Source organism: Delphinapterus leucas, chromosome 3, assembly GCF_059928025.1.
Source record: "Delphinapterus leucas isolate spDelLeu-1000000601 "Yukka" chromosome 3, BTC_Dleu_Yukka2, whole genome shotgun sequence".
In the NCBI taxonomy this organism is placed as follows: Eukaryota; Metazoa; Chordata; class Mammalia; order Artiodactyla; family Monodontidae; genus Delphinapterus; species Delphinapterus leucas.
The window spans coordinates 119,340,213-119,360,506 of record NC_143131.1 but is presented as its reverse complement, the minus strand read 5'-3'; the positions used below and the strand labels follow the sequence as shown (position 1 = coordinate 119,360,506).

At 44.8% G+C, this 20,294-nt stretch overlaps 3 protein-coding genes and 1 pseudogene across 3 annotated transcripts; all 4 read right to left on the bottom strand.

Annotated features, from left to right (window-relative positions):
* Positions 1-108: 108 nt before the first annotated feature.
* Positions 109-3,340, bottom strand: LOC111182991 (protocadherin gamma-A4-like). Its single transcript, XM_022589915.3, has one exon. It carries the CDS (start codon positions 2,806-2,808, stop codon positions 361-363), a length of 2,448 nt encoding a protein of 815 aa, XP_022445623.2. The 5' UTR covers positions 2,809-3,340; the 3' UTR covers positions 109-360.
* Positions 3,341-4,225: 885 nt separating this feature from the next.
* Positions 4,226-8,662, bottom strand: LOC149749670 (protocadherin gamma-B1 pseudogene; annotated as a pseudogene).
* Positions 8,663-8,955: 293 nt separating this feature from the next.
* Positions 8,956-13,166, bottom strand: LOC115803323 (protocadherin gamma-A3-like). Its single transcript, XM_030762763.2, is given in 2 exon segments — positions 8,956-9,396; positions 9,398-13,166. Coding segments are annotated over 2 exon segments (2,490 nt in total). The 5' UTR covers positions 11,837-13,166; the 3' UTR covers positions 8,956-9,345.
* Positions 13,166-17,048, bottom strand: LOC111183018 (protocadherin gamma-A2-like). The gene has a single exon (XM_030762764.2). It carries the CDS (start codon positions 17,045-17,047, stop codon positions 14,567-14,569), a length of 2,481 nt encoding a protein of 826 aa, XP_030618624.1. The 5' UTR covers position 17,048; the 3' UTR covers positions 13,166-14,566.
* Positions 17,049-20,294: the final 3,246 nt, after the last annotated feature.

The window sequence follows — 20,294 nt, the reverse complement described above, 5'->3', positions numbered from 1 at the left end:
GAGATGCAAGAGGGAACAGATATGGGAACATATGTATATGTACAACTGATTCACTTTGTTATAAAGCAGAAACTAACACACCATTGTAAAGCAATTATACTCCAATAAAGATGTTAAAAAATAATAAAAAAAAAAGACGTGAGAGGGTTAGAAGTATAAACTTAAGAAATTGCTGCTGAAACTATAACTGAATGAAGATTACAAAGGATAAGTAATCAACAACTATTAGGCGTAGTAACTGTTATTTATCATTATTGAAGGATCATTTGCCGTTCCACTTTAAAGCACTTTAAAGAATACTAAAAAAAAAGTGTCTTTTATATGTAATTGGAGACATTTATGCAGCTCTCTGCCTACGTTTCAGTGTGGCAAGATCTGACTCACCTGTTGAAGACTGGGTTCTCCTTTTCTTTCAGGTAAATCTTGAGATATCAGGAGAGGCTCGCTTTTCTCACAGCTCTCCTGGCTGATGAGCGTGTCCGCGTAGTTGGGCTGCGGGAAGATCACGTGACTCCCCCGCGAGTCCGCGGTGAGCGAGACCTCGTGAGAATAGGTCTGCAGGAAAGCCCGCACCCCGTCCACACCCACAAAGTGGGAGGCGGGCACGCTGGCCAACCTGCTGCCTGAAGCCTGGAGCAGATGCGACATGTGCCAGCGCCGCAGTCTGAGCGCCAGCAGCGCGATGATAAATGCGAGGAAGACGCAGGAGACCGCGGCCACCGCCACCACTAGGTAGAGCGTAAGACCCGAGTCATTAGGGTCCGCTGAGGGCTTCAGGCTGCCTAGGTCAGTCAGGACGTCTGGGATGCTGTCAGCCACGACCACCGTGAGTGTGACTGTGGCGGAGAGAGGGGGCTGGCCGTGGTCCTGGATGGCCACCACCAGGCTCTGCTTGAGCGCGTCTCTGTCCAGCAGGGCCCGCGCTGTGCGCACCTCGCCCGTGTGCAGCCCCACCGCGAAGAGTCCCGGCTCGCTGGCCTTGAGCAGGCGGTAGGACAGCCAGGCGTTCTGGCCTGAGTCTCTGTCCACAGCCACCACCTTGGTCACCAGGTAGCCAGGCTCTGCAGAGCGGGGTGCCAGCTCCACACCGGTGGAACCGTCGGTGGGAAGGGCAGGGTACAGAATCTCAGGTGCGTTGTCGTTCTGGTCCAGCACGAATATGGTCAGAGACACGTTACTGCTGAGTGGAGGGTCCCCGCTGTCGCTGGCTGTCACAAGTAGCTGCAGGTCTCTAACCTGTTCATAGTCAAAGGAGCGCAGAGCATACAATACACCTGTGTCAGAGTTGATAGAGACATAGGAGGAGAGAGGTGCCCCCTGCAGCTTGTCCTCAGCCAGAGAGTAAGTGACCATTGAGTTCTCGTTACTGTCAGGGTCATGGGCAGTCACAGAGAAGATAGAAGCTCCCCTAGGATTGTTTTCTGGAATGTAGGCCAAGTAGGAAGCTTGAGGGAAGGCAGGTGGGTTGTCATTGACATCTGCCACGTTCAGTGAGATGTGTGTTTCTGTAGACAATGGTGGAGTTCCGTGGTCAGTGGCAGTTACAGTGATGTTATATTCTGAGACTTCTTCCCTATCCAGAGTCCTGTGTGTCAACAACCGATGATAATTTCCAAAGGTCTTTTCAAGTGTGAATGGCAGATTATCTGGAATAGAACATGTGACAAGGCCATTCTCTCCTGAATCACTGTCATGCACATTGAAAAGTGCAATTACTGTGCCTGGGGAAGAAGTTTCTTGAATAGAGCTGGTGAGAGATGTAACTGTGACTTCTGGGGCATTGTCATTTACATCCAGAATTGTCACCAGTACCTTACTTCTGGCTCGGAGACCAGGCCCATCATGGGCTTCTACATCTATATCATAGAACCCAGAGTCCTCATAATCCAGATCCCCCAATATTGTTATGTCCCCAGTCAGAGAATTCAAGTGGAATAGCTGGGATATTTTATCTCTTACTTTCCGGAAAGAATATGTGACTTCTCCATTGGCTCCTTCATCTGTATCCGTGGCTTTTACTGTGAGTAGCCTGGAGCCCACCGGCACGTTCTCCTGCACACTCACACGGTACTCGGGCTGAGTGAATACTGGGGCATTGTCGTTGGTATCCACAAGTGTTACATGAATCTTGGCAGTGCCAGAGTGAACCCGGTCGCCTCCGTCGAAGGCGGTGAGAACGAGATGGTGAACCGCCTCTTCCTCGCGGTCCAGGGCGCGCTCCAGCACGAGCTCAGGGTACTTAATCCCATCAGCTCCTCTTTGCACATCCAGGGAGAAGTGACCATTCGAGCTGAGCTGGTAACCCTGCAGAGAGTTTATCCCTATATCCGGATCAAAAGCTTCAGGAAGAGGAAATCTTGTCCCAGGAGTTTCATTTTCAGCTACTTTTATTTCCCTTTGCTCCGCCCCAAAGTTGGGCGCGTTATCATTAACATCGATTATTTCCACTTCTACTCCAAAAATCTTCACGTTGTCCTCTAGGAGAATCTCCAGGTTTACTACACACTTTGGAGATCTGTCACAGAGCTCCTCCCGGTCTATCCTGCCCGCAGTGACCAAGCTGCCGCTTCGCAGGTTCAGAGCAAAAAGCTGCGTCCTACCTCTGGAGACGATGCGGATTCCGCGCTCCGCCAGCTCCCGGGGCTCCAGCCCCAGGTCCTTGGCGATGTTGCCCACGAAGGAGCCGTTCTCCAGCTCCTCAGGCACCGAGTAGAGGATATGTTCGGCCCGGATTTCCCACAGGGCCCCCAAGAGAACGCAGATCCCGATCAGCCGGCTGCAGTCTGGGCAATAAGTAGAAGCCGCCATTACAGCCCCGCGGCGGAATAGCTTGCTCGTGGGTGTTCCCTTGGTGGAGGCCTGAGGATCCCAAGGACCTTCAGGGTCCAAGATAATGTGCTTTCACCGTTGGATGCTGGCGCTCTCGGGGGTCCAGTTCGAAGCTTTCTAAAGCCCCAGAGCTAGTGCTTTGTAATGCAGAAATCTTGTGGTTTGTATTAATTTCCTGGTTCTTTTCTTCCCCCGATTGGTGAACAGCGACACTCAGAGTCCTAACCTGTTACTGCAGTCTATTCTTGGTAAATAAAGTATCACTTGTGTACACCATTTCTTTTCCCTATTCTATTTTTCCCCAAAATGATAAAAGTCAAACACCTGCTGTTCAATTTGCAATGAAAATCCAGAAGTGATCCAAAGATTCCTGTACAATAAGACTTATAAAATAATTTATTTTTTCAGAGACAATTTTTTTTTGGTAAGAATTTTTCTACCTCTTTTTAAGTTTTTGCATTATTTATTCTCATAGCCCAATTTCACTACTGTGTATTGCATAAGGGACATATTTATCCCTCCCAGGAACAACGTTATACTTGAAGACTGAAAGAATAAATGGATGCAAAGACAGGTCTGGGCTCCAGTCCCAACCTATGCAGAAACAAGTATTCTCACATGGGTTGACCCTTTAGAATCTGGGGCAAATTTTTAATTCCCTTGTAAGAAAATATCTACTGTTCAAAGAGTTAGCCTTACCCCTGTGCAAATGGGCTTGGCAAATATGATAATAGGTTTGGGAAAGACATTTGCTCATTAATTTTATATAAGAAGATTCTAGGCCACAGGTTATATCTGTGATGATCATGTTCACAGTGAGTCCTCACTCTGTGCGCTCTGTGCGAGAACAGCACCTTTCCTAGAGTATACACTGAAATAGTTTTTCAATGCTTAACGAATGAGTCATTAATGCAGCTGCGAAATCTAAAACAATGGGTAAATAACTGATCTTAAAAGGAAATAATAAAGGTAAGAAGACAGAAAAGTTAAACTGAAGCACTGTGAAGAGGAAATGGTGTTTCAGTGATCGTTTCCACATTAGGACACATCCAGAAGGTATTATCTTACTTTTATTTATAAGTTTACTTTAGTTTTGATTTTAGAAATAACCAGTAAAAGGAAATATTTTAGTAATTGTATATAATCATTGCATGTTTCATAGTTTTCTTATTCATGAATACTTAATTTACTAATGTGAGAAAACTTGAAATAAAGCAGCAAGTACTCAGTTCTTTAGATTATTACTCACATAATAATTAGTTTCTAGAAATTACTCATAAATTTTGACCAGACACAAAAGTCCATTAACTATTCAGAGTTTTAAAATTCTCAGACTTTGGAGAATAGATTAAAGGTATTTTTCACAATCCTCAAAAGACTCACAAATTGCTGGGGATTGGGAGGTAAAGTAAAATATTTTGAAAAAATTTGACTCGCTTCTCAGAAACCTATACTAAAAAAGTAATATAGAAAAGGCTCTGCATACAAAAAATGTTTGTTACATTCCTTACTATACTAGTGACAAAGTAGAAAGGGTATAAAAATAAATTATTTAAGAATGGTCAAGAAAATTATTCTTGACAGATTTTGAAGTGGGAAAAAAGACCCAAAGTTAGTGATTCAAATGTAAAACCTGGCAGTCTTTGCTGCACGTGATAAGGCAAAAAAGTGCTAAGAGAATTATTGGAAGGCTATATTAAAATACACATCGCAGAAAAAAGATAAACAACTAGAATGTATTTGATGAAGATGAACATTAACTTACAGAAAGAACTGTCAATACATTTACAATCTTGAAAAAAAGGAGTATTACACATCAACTAATTAAGGGCAGTTCTATTACTAAGGGTGGTGACATCCAAGAAAAAGCTATCTTTAGCAGGATTTGTTGACCATATAGAAATGCCAAGAGTGCAAATTGAGTAGTAATTAGGTAACTTCCAAGACTACTGAGCAATCAAGGGACCAATCTCCACCCATCCTATATACCTCCTCTCCCACTACCACCACTAGAACAATGAACAAGGACCGAAAATAATGATGCACTGTCGAGAATAAAATACAATAATAAAATTTAAGTAAGTCTGCAAAAACTCACGTGATGGGAAAAAGAGGAACCATAAGAGATTTGGGAGTCTTCATTACTGGCACATATACCCATAGAAGGATCTTCACCTAGGAGATCCGGAGGGGTAGCTGTTTCTTGGGTCACGTTGTGAAAATTAAATTTCACAATTTAAATCGCACAATTGAATGCGAGGCAACACACACATTGTAGGAATAGAGCAATGTTCCCTCACTGTAGTTGGGGGGAACCCTCCGTCCAGACTTGGAACTCAGACCAGGCTTAAAGCAGCTCCAGGCAGCGGGGCTGGAGGAGCGTCGAAGGTGTAGGGCGACCGCCAGAATCACTGCCAGGAGGAACAGCACTGAGATCAAGGCCAAGGTCACCACCAGCTAAAACTGCAGCTCAGCTTGTGGGTCAGTGGGCTCAGAGTGGTCACTGAGGTCCGGCAGCGCCTCCTGCAGGCTGTCCGCGAAAACCAGGAGCAGCGTGGCGGTGGCCGAGAGGGCCGGCTGTCCCCCGTCGCGCACAGCAACCAGCAGGCGCTGGCGGGCCGCGTCCCTGTCGCCCAGGGCCCGCGCCGTGCGCACCTCGCCCGTGCGCAGCCCCACGCTGAAGAGTCCGGGCTCGCTGGCCTGCAGCACGTGGTAGGACAGCCAGGCGTTGTGTCCAGAGTCGGCGTCCACCGCCACCACCTTGGTGACCAGGTAGCCGGGCTGCGCGGCGCGCGGCACCGTGTCGAAGAGCGCCGAGCCGTCGGGCCCCGGCGCCGGGTACAGCACCCTGGGCGCGTTGTCGTTGCGGTCGCCCACCAGCACGCGCAGGCTCACGTTGGCGCTGAGCGCGGGCGAGCCGTGGTTGCGGGCCTGCAGCGTCAGCTCGAAGGCGCGCAGCTGCTCGTGGTCGAAGGCGCACTGCGCGAACACCACGTCGCTCTGTGCGCTCACGAACACGTAGGACGACAGCGCGCGCGGCTCCAGGTCGCTGGCCAGGATGCAGTAGGAGACTTGGCCGTTGGGCCCCAAGTCTGGATCTGAAGCGCTAACTTGGGCGATGGAGGCTCCAGGCGGGTTGTTTTCTGCCACGTGGACCACGTAGGAGGCCTGGTGGAAAACTGGAGCGTTGTCGTTGACATCGCGGATGTGTAGGGTGATGCTTGTACTGTAGGAGAGGGGCGGCTTGCCCTTGTCGGTGGCTGTGATGGTAACATTGTACTCTGCCCTCTGCTCTCGGTCTAGGGCACCGTCAATCACTAGCTTGTAATAATTCTTGGAGGTGAATTCTAATTTGAAGGGAACTCCTTCCTGAATATAGCATGTCACCATTTCATTTTGCCCAGAATCCTGGTCTCGGACTTTAATGAGGGCTATTACGGTTCCAAGGTCTGAGCCCTCGGGAATCTGGCTAGAGAAGGACATTAATGTCACCTCTGCACTCACACTGAAAAACTCCTCTGCACTAATCCGCAGTTTTCGAGCTGGCAACTCCTTGACACTGAGCCTCAGATCCTTGGCCAGGTTCCCCACCCTCGAGCCCTTGGCCAGCTCCTCTGAAATCGAGTACTGGATCTCCTGGGAGATTGCCCTCCACAACAAAGACAGCAGGAAGAGAAGCAGTACCTGACTTCTCATTGTTTCAGCTTTTCTGGAGCTCCTAAGCATTTCTTGAACTCTCTGGGAAGCTGCTCTTCAAGATGTCTCTGGGATGTTTAAAAAAATCAATGACAGCTCCCTGGACTTTTGAGATTTGAGGGTAGGACTTATTTGTTAGGCGCTTGAGGTTGCACAGGAGGTGCGTTTGCGTTCTGATGTGCACAGGACAAAGCAGAAAAACACTCTGCCCATCACTCCTGCAGAACTGAGAACCCTTATGTTCCCTTTGGTCAACAGTAGCACCCAGAGGTTGTCTGAGAAAACTGCATATTGCCCAACTATTTATTCCTCAAACTGTAAGCTCTTGAACCTATATATCTTGTCTTTTTATTTGTTGGAAAGAACAAACTATTCAAATTTTCCCTTTAAATCTGATATTTTCTAGCTTTTCATAATCTTTGAAGTGTTGCCATCATTTTATTCTTCTTTCTTCATTAAATATTTTTCATAAGGCATACAGCTTTTTTTTTTCAGTTTTGGGGGCAGAAATATCTTCAGTGATTCCACTGTATTTATAAACACTGGCATGACTAGTATGGATGTAACCAATTAGGTTACTGGTAGTGGATAAAAAGATCTAATCTTTGCAAAAAAAGGAGTGAGTCAAAGCCCTAGACTTATTTTAATATATTGCTGATCATTTTAAAACATAGATAATCTTCCCATTACGTACAGAGGAGCCTGATATTTTGTTAAAGAGACCAATCTAAGCACAAGAGACCAATTTGAGCACACACATGTTTTTATAAAACTAAATCCTGTGTAAGCTTATTTATTTCTTTGAAATCAGTGCTTCTTTACTATATGACTGTATACACAAATACTCCTTAATGCCAATTCTCAGCTCCAGTAAATTTATACCATTAATAAGTGTAATGAGTTTGATTTGACCACTGGTAAATCTTGGAGAGGAAGTGAGAGTTCTTAGACACTCCATTTTGAAACTTACCTGTAATCCTTGAACCAGTCTTGGGTAACTAAAACAAACACCTTTATTTCAAATGCACTACCGAATTAAATACAAACTCAACAATTTATTCTGTTATTTTTCAGTACTAATCAATACCCCTCTTACATTCCAGTCAAGACAGATTATTATCTGTTTTCTGAAGACATTGTTTCCTTTGTTTTCCCTACTTCATGCCTTTATACTTTCTGTTCCTTTTATTATAAACCCTCCTCCCTTTTTATTGTAATGAAGTCTTGCCTATCCTTCAAAAATCCTTTTTAGTTAAAATGGGATGTCTGAGACTTCTTATAATCCATACAAGTAGATGCCTTTGTACTCTGTGCATTTTCCCAGGGTATATGTAGGCTATGCTTTTTTTTTAAATTAATTATTTTTGGATGCATTGGGTCTTCGTTGCTGTGTGCGGGCTTTCTCTAGTTGTGGAGAGTGTGGGCTACTCTACGCCGCGGTGCGTGGGCTTCTCATTGAGGAGCATGGGCTCTAGAGTGCAGGCTCAGTAGTGGCGCCAGGCTTAGTTGCTCCGCGGCATGTGGGATCTTCCCGGACCAGGGCTCGAACCCGTGTCCCCTCCATTGGCAGGCAGATTCTTAACGACTGAGCCACCTAGGCTATGTTTTATATGAAATTCTTAGAAAATTCTCTTTGAACATATAAAGTTCCCCTGACCCTAGCCATTTAATTTTTTTTCTCATTACAAGGAAAGGTATATTAATATTGTAAAGATTTTTCCTAAAAAATATTCCAAAGGTAATGTGCCTTTTTTCTGTGATGCATTTGCAGGCTTGAGTGAGAATATACACTTCTCTGCTTTCAGTTATTTTGTTCAGGTCCTTTTGTCTCACGCTTTTGACTGTACCTTTTCCTAACACACTGAAGGAGAGCTGTATTCCTTTGTTTGAGACCTAATGAAATCTATTTTGGCCTAATTTTGGATGACTCTCTGGTGCGATTTTTTGGGTGAAATTAATTTCATAAATTTCAAAATGGGCCAACAATTTCTAGCCCAAGAAAGTTGTAGGACTCCTATTCCATTGTTGAAGTGGATGGTCTGGAAACCTCTCATAGAGGTTAAGACATATCTCCTTACATTTTAAAATCCTTCCCAAAGGACAAGACCTGCCACTCCAAGGCTCATAACAGTTTAGGCAATTGAGCTTCCCACCTTCAGAGAAAAGGCTGAAATCCATATGGATACACACACACACACACACACTTTAAGTATACAAAGTAGGGACTACATGCCAGGTAAAAGAATTTGACCAACATCTATGTTTTTTACCCTATCATTTTTATGTCATCAGGATGAAATGAGTTTGGTCTGTCTTGGAAGGAGTTAAGCATCATATTATTATAGCCTAAAATACCATATATATATGTGTTTATATATATATAATATATATATATGCTTTATATATATATATAGGCCTGTTTACCAGGATAGATTAGGTAGGCTGGAGTGACAAACTTCATCACAATGATTTAAAATGAAAAAAGTCTACTTATCGCAGGTATACAGATCAATGTTGAGTCCACCACAGGGCTCTTCTGTCACTGTAGTTATTCAAGGACCCAGATAGATGGCACAGTCACAATTTCAAAGAGTAAGTTAGAAATCTGGTAATTCTTACAATGGCAACTAAAACTTCGTTTCGGAAGAAATTCACATACTTCCATTTACAATGCATTGGTCAGAACTATTTACTAGGCCCACTCAGCCATACCAGATCAGCAAGTGCAGCCCCACCACAATCCCAGAAGAAGAGAGGAACATATATTTAAACAAAAGAATCAATGACGACCACATTGCTTTATTTTCAAATAAATGTGTGTTAAAGCTTTATAATAACCACACTGGCACAACTGTTCTTTATAATGTTCAAAAAGAAATAAGCTCACCTGAAATTGCTTGGGAGCTCCTTTCATTTCAAGTAAATCTTGAGATATCAGGAGAGGCTCGCTTTTCTCACAGCTCTCCTGGCTGATGAGCGTGTCCGCGTAGTTGGGCTGCGGGAAGATCACGTGACTCCCCCGCGAGTCCGCGGTGAGCGAGACCTCGTGAGAATAGGTCTGCAGGAAAGCCCGCACCCCGTCCACACCCACAAAGTGGGAGGCGGGCACGCTGGCCAACCTGCTGCCTGAAGCCTGGAGCAGATGCGACATGTGCCAGCGCCGCAGTCTGAGCGCCAGCAGCGCGATGATAAATGCGAGGAAGACGCAGGAGACCGCGGCCACCGCCACCACTAGGTAGAGCGTAAGACCCGAGTCATTAGGGTCCGCTGAGGGCTTCAGGCTGCCTAGGTCAGTCAGGACGTCTGGGATGCTGTCAGCCACGACCACCGTGAGTGTGACTGTGGCGGAGAGAGGGGGCTGGCCGTGGTCCTGGACGGCCACCACCAGGCTCTGCTTGAGCGCGTCTCTGTCCAGCAGGGCCCGCGCTGTGCGCACCTCGCCCGTGTGCAGCCCCACCGCGAAGAGTCCCGGCTCGCTGGCCTTGAGCAGGCGGTAGGACAGCCAGGCGTTCTGGCCTGAGTCTCTGTCCACAGCCACCACCTTGGTCACCAGGTAGCCGGGCTCTGCAGAGCGGGGTGCCAGCTCTACACCAGTAGAACCATCGGTGGGGAGGGTGGGGTATAGGATTTCAGGTGCATTGTCATTCTGGTCCAGCACGAGTATGCTTAGAGACACGTTGCTGCTGAGTGGAGGGTCCCCGCTGTCGCTGGCTGTCACAAGTAGCTGCAGGTCTCTAACCTGCTCATAGTCGAAGGAGCACAAGGCATACAGGACTCCGGTGTCCGAGTTTATGGAGATGTAGGTGGAGAGAGGTGCCCCCTGGAAGGCATCCTCAGTCAGTGCATAGGTGATGTGGGCGTTCTCGATGCTGTCAGGGTCCTGGGCAGTCACAGAAAAGATGGAGGCTCCCCTGGGGTTGTTTTCAGGAATGTAGGCAGAATAGGAGGCATGAGTGAAAGCAGGTGGGTTGTCATTGATGTCTGCCACATGCAGGGTGATGTGTGTGTCTGTGGACAGCGGCGGACTTCCCCAATCTGTAGCTCTCAGAGTGATGTTATATTCGGACACCTGCTCACGGTCCAGGCATCTGGCTGTCACTAAGCGGTAATATCGGTTTATTGATTTTTCTAAATTAAATGGCATATTTCCCAGAACAAAAACTGTGACTTGCCCATTTTGCCCGGAATCCCGATCATGCACGTTGATAAGGGCAATTTCCCTTCCAGCAGTAGCCTCTTCTGGGACTGATTCTGTGAGAGAAGTAATCGTAATTTCCGGGGCATTGTCATTCACATCCAGAACTGTGACCAGAATCTTAGCTTTTGAAAGGAGACCTAGTCCATCTTGTGCTTCAATTTTAATTTCATAGAAAGTAGCATCCTCATAATCTAGGCTTTGTGATATTGATAAATCCCCAGTCACTGAGTTGAGATAAAAAATCTGAGCGATTCTCCCAGGCATTTTATCTAGTACATAGGATACTTGAGCATTAAATCCCTCGTCAGGGTCAGTGGCATTCACCGTGAGCAGCCAGGTGCCTACCGGCAAGTTCTCCTGAACACTTACTCGATATTCAGACTGAGTAAATACTGGTGGATTGTCATTTGCATCCAGCACTATCACTTGGATGCACAAGTTGCTAGAATGAACAGGGTCGCCACCATCAGAAGCAATTAGGACAAGCTGGTGAACTTTCTTTTCCTCACGGTCAAGAGCCTGCTGCAGCACCAGCTCTGGGTACTTGGCCCCATCAGAGACACTCTTCACAGCCAGGGAGAAGTAGTCATTGGGGCTGAGCTGATAGTTCAGCAGAGAATTCATGCCCACATCTGGGTCAAATGCAGTCTTAAGTGGAAATCGAGTTCCTGGAACCGTTAGTTCACCAATTTTTATTTCCAATTCCTCTGTTAGAAAATCAGGAGCATTGTCATTAAGGTCTTTAATTTCTATTTCTACTTCAAAAATTTTCAATTTGTCTTCAACCAGGATGTTAAAACTCACCAGACACCGCGCGCTCTGAGCGCAGAGCTCCTCCCGGTCTATCCTGCCCGCAGTGACCAAGCTGCCGCTTCGCGGGTTCAGAGCAAAGAGCTGCGTCCTACCTCTGGAGACGATGCGGACTCCCCGCTCCGCCAGCTCCTGGGGCTCCAGCTCCAGGTCCTTGGCGATGTTGCCCACGAAGGAGCCTTTCTCCAGCTCCTCTGGCACCGAATAGCGGATCTGCCCGCATCCGGTCTTGCACAGCGTCCCCAGAAGCGCGTACAGCAGGGCCAGTCCTCCGCCATTTCTGAATTTCAGGTAATTGGTCATTTCCTTTTTGGTGAATTATTTTCTCTGAATTGGGTACCAATTTCTCACGACGGACTTCAGTCTTATTTTCTCAAGGAAGTAACCCTTTCGTGGGCCTAATTTATAGGTTACGGAGCTGGCTGACTGAAAGGGTGAGCTTTGGAGCAGCCTCGGATCTTGTAAATGCGATTTGCTGGTTCTTTGCTCTTTGGAAACAAGGAAATGGATTAGCTCTTCAGTGGCGTTTTCCTCCTTGAGTGGTGAACAGCGACGCTCAGAGGCATAACCGTTTACTGCACCCTCTTAGACAAACCCAAGCCAGACTTTCTGTTTCTCAGCACCTGAAATTCTTTTTATCAGAGGTAATGGGATCAGTCTTTATTTCACATAACTGAACCGCTATATGTTAAAGGATGTGACTTCAAGTTATCTTCCTTGGGAAGCCATGAGCTAATCTTAAGATCACTAATATTGCTTCAAACATGCTGAAGTTACTGTTTTGAAATGTTCAGACAAAGTTTAAGAACCTCACAGAAATATCAGCCATATTTATAGGGCATGCCTCTTGAAATTTGTCCTTGATAGCCTGACATCTTGGTTTCAATATTTTCCATTTAACCCATTCATTAAACATATATATAATTAAGTGTACGACAAAACCTGGGGATTTAAGGTGAACAATATGAACACAGCCACTTCCCTCACAGAGTTATAAGGATATTAAAGCAAACAAGGAATTACAGTGCATTGAGATAACTACCATAATGGGAGAAGCCAAGGGCAATGGGAGGGCCTCCAACCTGGCCTTGGAGGTTAGCAAAGGCTTCCCCAAGAAGCATGAGACAAGTGGATCAGGGATAAGGCCTGGATGTGAGAGAGGAGAGCATGGGAATGCTTAGATGTGAGAGAGAAACCACAGAACTTCAGGGTACTGAAAGTCGTCCACTTTGCCTAAATCTAGAGTATGAAGATGTTTTTAAGGACTGAAAAACTGAAACTAGTGGAGATAAAGTTTTGTTTTATATGCCAGAAACCCTTTTCCTGTATTTGTTTTCCTCTCCAAGCACAGAAATAGGAATTCATTTGTCACTTCAATCATGATGCATTATATACCTATGTATAAGGCATTTATTTTCAGGAAGTGTTACTATAAGCACTAGAAGGAACTTTGTATTCAATTTTCCTCAGTTCATACTTCTATTTACCTGCAAAATGTTATGACATATTATTCCACAGTGAGTTCCAAATTTATCTCAAAGAATATTATGTAACAGTAGTAAGACAATGGAATGCATTGTTTCAGATCAATTCTCCCTCCAATGCCCTTAAACAATAAAGAATCACAGCACCTTAAAGAATGACAATACCATTATATACATGACTTAGTACATGATTATTTCCAAATAAAAGATGATCCCATTTATATATTAGTATAATTTTTGTTCTCTGTTATTAAATATATAACTAACATACTAAAAGCCAACATGGGAAGAGGAATGGGGAAGGTAAACTTGGTTGTAAGGGGGACTTATGTTGGTTGAGGAATTGGAAACATTTTTAACAGCTGCTGTGAGTAGGAAACTTTGAGAAGAGAAATGTAAAAGGAGAACCTTTAGGGGCAATAATTTGATATGGTCTCTGAATCCCTTGAGGATATATATTATTTTTAAAGATAAAAAGGCAATGTGGTTTGCACATATGAGAGAAAATAAAAGTAACGGGGAGGGGGGGACATCCCTGCCGGTGCAGTGGTTAAGAATACGCCTGCTAATGCAGGGGACACGGTTCGAGTCCTGGTCTGGAAAGATTCCACATGCCATGGAGCAACTAAGCCCGTGTGTCACAACTACTGAGCCTGCGCTCTAGAGCCCGCAAGCCACAACTACTGAAGCCCGTGCACCTAGAGGCCATGCTCTGCAACAAGTGAAGCCATCGCAATGAGAAGCCCACGCACCACAATGAAGAGTAGCCCCTGCTTGCTGCAACTAGAGAAAGCCCACGTGCAGCAACGAAGACCCAACGTAGCCAAAAATAAATAAATAAATTTATTTTTTTAAAAAAGTAACACGGAATAGAAACATCTTCACTGTTATACAAACCACGTATTATAGAGCAAATGATAACTCAATCACTTCTTAAAGGAACACAGAGCTACTTTAGAGGCTAATGAGATTTTTAACTAAACAGAGATTCCATGACATACCCTCCTGAAACACGGTGAAGTATATATATTTCTAAATTTGCATCTTTTAATAGGGAAGATCATGCAAATCAAGAAAAATGAAGAATCTCACTGCCAAACTGAAGAAAAATATTAAGACTGAGTGAGAAGAAAACAACCAACTAAAGTATTTCATTATTCATAAACAAATATAAATAAACATAAAAGCCTTAAATTTTAAAGGAGGGAGGCATCTGGGGAAACATAAAAGTCAACATTTATATTTCTAAGAAGGAAAGAATTGTTGATCCACGTGCATGAGACGGTTTCCTCAGGGACAAGAAAGAAGTATGAGAAGCCAGTTCCTCAGGCAGTGCTCTTTTGATAACCTAAATATCACCTTCACTTACTAACTCCTGATTTATAATCATGACGCAATGATTCTAGCTCCTCTTCCTGTTTACATTGTGTGAACACTTAGAACTAGAAAGAAATAATTCACCAGGACTAATTTCCTAAAAATTGAATATATCCACAAAGAAATATGGGAAATAGAAAAGGTATGGTAAACTGTGGAGACGGCTAAGTAATTAGGTAAATTTATTTCTTTTAGCAAAGTAGCTCACAGGTATATTACGAAGAGAATTTACCTGAGAAAAAGTTTCTTCTTTGTCTTCAGGTATAAGTTGAGGTTCTGAAAGAAAATCCTTTTTCTCACAGCTCTCCTGGCTGATGAGCGTGTCCGCGTAGTTGGGCTGCGGGAAGATCACGTGACTCCCCCGCGAGTCCGCGGTGAGCCAGGCCTCGTGGGAATAGGCCTGCAGGAAAGCCCGCACCCCGTCCACGCCCACAAACTGAGAGGCGGGCACACCCGCTAACCCGCCTCCTGAAGCCTGGAGCAGGCGCGACGTGTGCCAGCGCCTCAGCCTGAACGCCAGCAGCACAATGACAAAGGCGAGGAAGACGCAGGAGACGGCAGCCACCGCCACCACCAGGTAGAGTGTGAGACCTGAGTCGTCGGGGTTGGCAGAGGTCCTGATGCTGCCCAAGTCGGCCAGGGCCTCGGGGATGCTGTCCGCCACTGCCACGGTGAGCGTGACCGTGGCCGAAAGAGGTGGCTGGCCGTGGTCCTGGACCGCCACCACCAGGCTCTGCTTGAGCGCGTCTCTGTCCAGCAGGGCCCGCGCTGTGCGCACCTCGCCCGTGTGCAGCCCCACCGCGAAGAGTCCCGGCTCGCTGGCCTTGAGCAGGCGGTAGGACAGCCAGGCGTTCTGGCCTGAGTCTCTGTCCACAGCCACCACCTTGGTCACCAGGTAGCCAGGCTCTGCAGAGCGGGGTGCCAGCTCTACACCCGTGGAACCGTCGGTAGGGAGGGCGGGGTACAGAATTTCCGGCACGTTGTCGTTCTGGTCCAGCACGAATATGCTCAGTGACACGTTGCTTCTGAGCGGTGGGTTCCCACTGTCATGCGCTGTCACCCACAGCTGCAGTTCATGGAATTGCTCATAGTCAAAGGAACGCAGCGCGTAGAGGATGCCAGTGTCAGAGTTGATGGAGATGTAGGAAGACAGAGGTGCCCCCTGAACGATGTCCTCAGCCAAGTTATAGGTTACATGGGCGTTGTCATCACTGTCAGGGTCATGCGCCATCATGGAAAAGATGGAGGCACCTCTGGGGTTGTTTTCTGGAAGGTAGGCAGAGTAGGATGTGTGGGGAAAGGTGGGAGGGTTGTCGTTGATGTCTGTCACCTGCAGCAAAATGTGAGCATCTGTGGACAGAGGTGGGTTCCCTCCATCTTTGGCGATCACAGTGATGTTGTATAAAGAAAACTGTTCCCTGTCAAGGACTCTGGTTGTAACCAGTCGGTGGTAATTGTCCACTGACCTTTCTAATTTGAAAGGAAGGTTCTCCGGGAGTGAACATGTGATAAATGCATTCTGCCCAGAGTCTCTGTCATGTACATTGAAAAGTGCAATTATGGTTCCTGGAGGAGAGTCTTCAGGAACTGAGCTGGTAGCAGACGTCATGTAAAATTCTGGGGGATTGTCATTTACGTCGAGAACAGCGACAATGACCTTCGTTCTGGTCAGAAGGCCTGGACCATCCTGAGCTTCAATATCAATTTCATGGAATTTGGCATCCTCATAATCTAGGCTTTTTGTGATCGTTATTTCTCCAGATGATGACTTAAGCTCAAATACCTCTGAGGTTTCTTCAGGATTTTTCTCCAGAAAATATGCCACTTGAGCGTTGTATCCCTCATCTGCATCAGTGGCTGTCACTGTGAGTATCCGGGTGCCTACGGGCGTATTCTCTGGAACATTTACATGGTACTCGGGCTGTGTAAAAACAGGCGCGTTGTCGTTCGCATCCAGGACCATCACGCGGATGCGGGAGGTGCCAGATCTGACAGGGTCGCCCCCGTCCAAAGCCACAAGAACGAGATGGTGAACAGCCTCTTCTTCACGGTCAAGGGCGCGTTCCAGCACCAGCTCCGGATACTTATTCCCATCTTTTCCGCTTCGCACGTCCAGGGAGAAGTGGTCATTTGAATTAAGTTCGTACCTTTGGAGGGTGTTCTCTCCGACGTCTGCATCATGCGAGCTCTTCAGAGGGATCCGGAATCCTGGTGTAGTCATTTCACTGATTTTTAGCTCCAGTTCCTCTACTACAAAGCGAGGGGCATTATCGTTAATATCTGTTATTTCCACCTCTACTGAGTAAATACTCAATTTATCTTCCCGGAGTATGTTGAAACTCAGCAGACACCGCGCGCTCTGAGCGCAGAGCTCCTCCCGGTCTATCCTGCCCGCAGTGACCAAGCTGCCGCTTCGCGGGTTCAGAGCAAAGAGCTGCGTCCTACCTCTGGAGACGATGCGGACTCCGCGCTCCGCCAACTCCTGAGGCTCCAGCCCCAAGTCCTTAGCGATGTTGCCCACGAATGAGCCCTTCTCGATCTCTTCTGGCACAGAATAGTGCATCTGCCCAGCTCCAGCCTCCCACAGGGTCGCCAAAAGAAGGCACAGCAGGACAAGCCTTCCGCGGTTTGGCAACTTTAGCAGAGCCGCCATTTCTTGAGCTGCAGTCTTTTCTCCCAGGCAACTTCCAGCATGCAGGCCGGGATTCCAATCTTTATTCCTCAGGGTCTGAGGTGACAAGCATTCACGGGACCCAGGCAACTGTGGAGAGAAGTAGTGGGCTGCTGGACTTAATTTTTTGCCGTCCCGAAGCTTGCGGGCCAAACGCCCAGCCCTTTGTGTTATGCGAGCCGTAATGTTGGAGTGGATGTCTCACAGGCTTCCTTCTTAGGTGGTCAACAGCGACGCCCAGAGGCCTAAGTAATTTCTGCACTCTTTCAGGTAAACCCAAGTTATTATTTGTTGCCCCTGTGACTTTCAAGTTGTTTTGAAGAATCTTACAGTTCTAAGATACCTTAGAAGTAGCTCTTTCAAGTCAGGAGGCTTTTTTTCAGAATGAATAAGAATGGTGTGAATGAATGTGACCTTGATAGTAGTTGCAAGGAAAGTATCATTGAACGCTGGAGGCATTAATCAAGGCAGCCTCTGCCCTTATGCCAAACATCTTCAACCTCTTATTTTATATTCAGAAACAATAAGATTAATCTAAAAATATTAGCTACATTATATTCTAATGTTATATATTTTAAATTTCTGTGCTTAATGGCTTAGTATTGAACTTCAAAACCTGTATTTTTCCCCCCAAAATCTGTATTTAAATTATTGAATTTTCGGACATTTAATTGGGTGACTACCCAATTAAGGCCTGACACTTTGCCTGATTGATGCTGGAGATAGAAATGGTGCACCTGATGAACACAGTCCCTGTTCTCAGGAAGCCTACAGGATAAGGGAGGACATAGTAAAGTACACAGAGTATTTTAATAGAGTATGGTAACTGCTATGATGGTTGGAAACCCTGGGCAACGGGAGAATACATAGGAAGGGTATCCAGCCTAGATTTGGGGGTCAGGAAAGACTTTTCCAGGACAAGATTGAAGCTGGATCCTAAAAGGTATGACTGGATCAAGAAAGAGGCTGCAGTAGTGTTTTAGAACCTTAGTACAAATTCTTGGAGGCGAGAGGCAGCATGAACATTAAGGAAACTGAAGGTGGTTTGTTCCTTGTTCTTTTCAAGATTGTTAGGGCTGGACTTCCCTGGTGGCGCAGTGGTTGAGAGTCCGCTGGCCGATGCAGGGGACGCGGGTTCGTGTTCCGGTCCGGGAGGATCCCACATGCCGCGAAGCAGCTGGGCCCGTGAGCCATGGCCGCTGAGCCTGCGCGTCCAGAGCCTGTGCTCCGCAACGGGAGAGGCCACAGCAGTGAGAGGCCCGCGTACCGCAAAAAAAAAAAAAAAAAAAAGATTGTTAGGGCTACTTGAGGTCCCCTGACACTCCATATGAATTTTAGGATGGATTTTTTTCTATTTATACAAAAAAAGGCATTGGGATTTTGATAGGGATTGCACTGAATCTGTAGATTGCTTTGGGTAGCTCTATAAGTTTTTGATAGATACTCTTTATCAGGTTAAGGACGTTTCGTTCAATTTCCAGTTTGCTAAAAGATTTTAATCATGTGTTGAATGTTCTCAAGACCTTTATTATGCCTCTGTTGAAATGAACATATGGCTTTTTATCTTCAATCCCCTAATATGAAGTTTTATATTATTAGATTTTCTTATATTGAAATATTCTTGCATCCCTAAGTAATAAACCCCATTTAGTCGTAAGCTATAAATATTACATATATAGTAGATAGGATTTTGAATCAACATTCTTGAGCGAGATTGCACACTTCTGGTCTCATTTCAGTCTTTTTGCCTTTTGGCTTCTTCCCCATTGAACTTTTTTCATTTTTAACCCATTCCTCTGAGAACCCTGATGAAATATTTATTGGAAACAATTGATATTATTAACTCACCATGTTTTCTAGTAGAGCCTCTAGTTTGTTTTTTAAAACTTTTTCTGCAACATTGTTTTGATACTTTTGAGTCTCATTAAATAACTGCTCGACATCCCTTATTGTAGTTCTCTAAAGATTTCTGTTTCTTTGTCTTTGACAACATCTGGTTTTACTCTGGATATTATTTCCCACTCATGTTTCTTGCTTCGTATTAAGCTGTCTTATTTTTTCCTAGTCTTACTTGCTTTTCCTTCCCTTTCTCTTTTCCAGGTCTTTGTCTATAATCAGAATTTGGGGTTTTCTTTTAAGATCTCTAAAACAATTTTAGTCATGCCATCTGAGTAGCCAATATTAGTCCCAGCACTGGACTTGACAGTAGTTTCATTTTCTCCCCACTGGTGTCGGCTTCTATTGCTTCATCATCATAATTCTTCTTTGTTTGCATTTCAATAATTTATACTTTTTGTTACTTTTCCTATTATTTTATTTAAATTTATGCTAATATTATATCTTTCTTGCTCTGTTTCTTGAGTGGCAAGCTAAACTCACTTGTTTTAAATCATTTGCTTTTTGAAATTCTTATAGTTGTCTACAGATTTACCCCTAAATATTCTTTTCTCTGTATTCCACAATTTTTAATAAGTAATATTTTAATTCTTGTAGTTTTTATTTCATTGTGATTTTTTAAATCCAAGAGTAATTCAGGGTTGTAGATTTAAATGTCCCAACTTTTCTGTTTCCTTTTACTATTTTAGAATGTTTGCTTTGTGACTTTTCCAGCTTTATTGAGGTATAATTGACAAATAAAATTGTAAGATATTTAAAGTGTACAACATGATGATTTGATATATGTATACATTGTGAAAGGATTCCTCTACTGAGCTAATTAACACATCCACCGCCTCACGTATTTACCTTTTTGTGTGTGTGTGAGAGCATCAGGTTCTACTCTTAGCAACTTTCTATTATACAATACAGTGTTGTCAATTGTAGTCTCACGCTATACATTAGGTCCTAAGGCCTTATTCCTCTTACAGCTGAAGGTTTGTACCCTTTTACTAATCCCTCCCTATTTTCCTCACCAGCCACTTTGTGATTTAACTACATAAGGCATGTATACTATTTGTACTTTGAAATTTGCTCTACCATTTTTGTGATGACTATGTAGTAAATTGTTGTAGATTTTCCATATGTTCATGTAAAAATTGGCTATTCTATATTTGTTGTGTATACAAATACCCAACAAATCTGTCAGATCAAGCTTATAGATTCTGTTATTCAAATATGCTGTGTGCTTAGTAATATTCTGCCTGTGTGATGTATTATTTCTTATGGAACTGTGTTAAAATCTCTTTCAAATTTCAGATTTGAAAATCTGTATTATTTCCAAAGCTATACT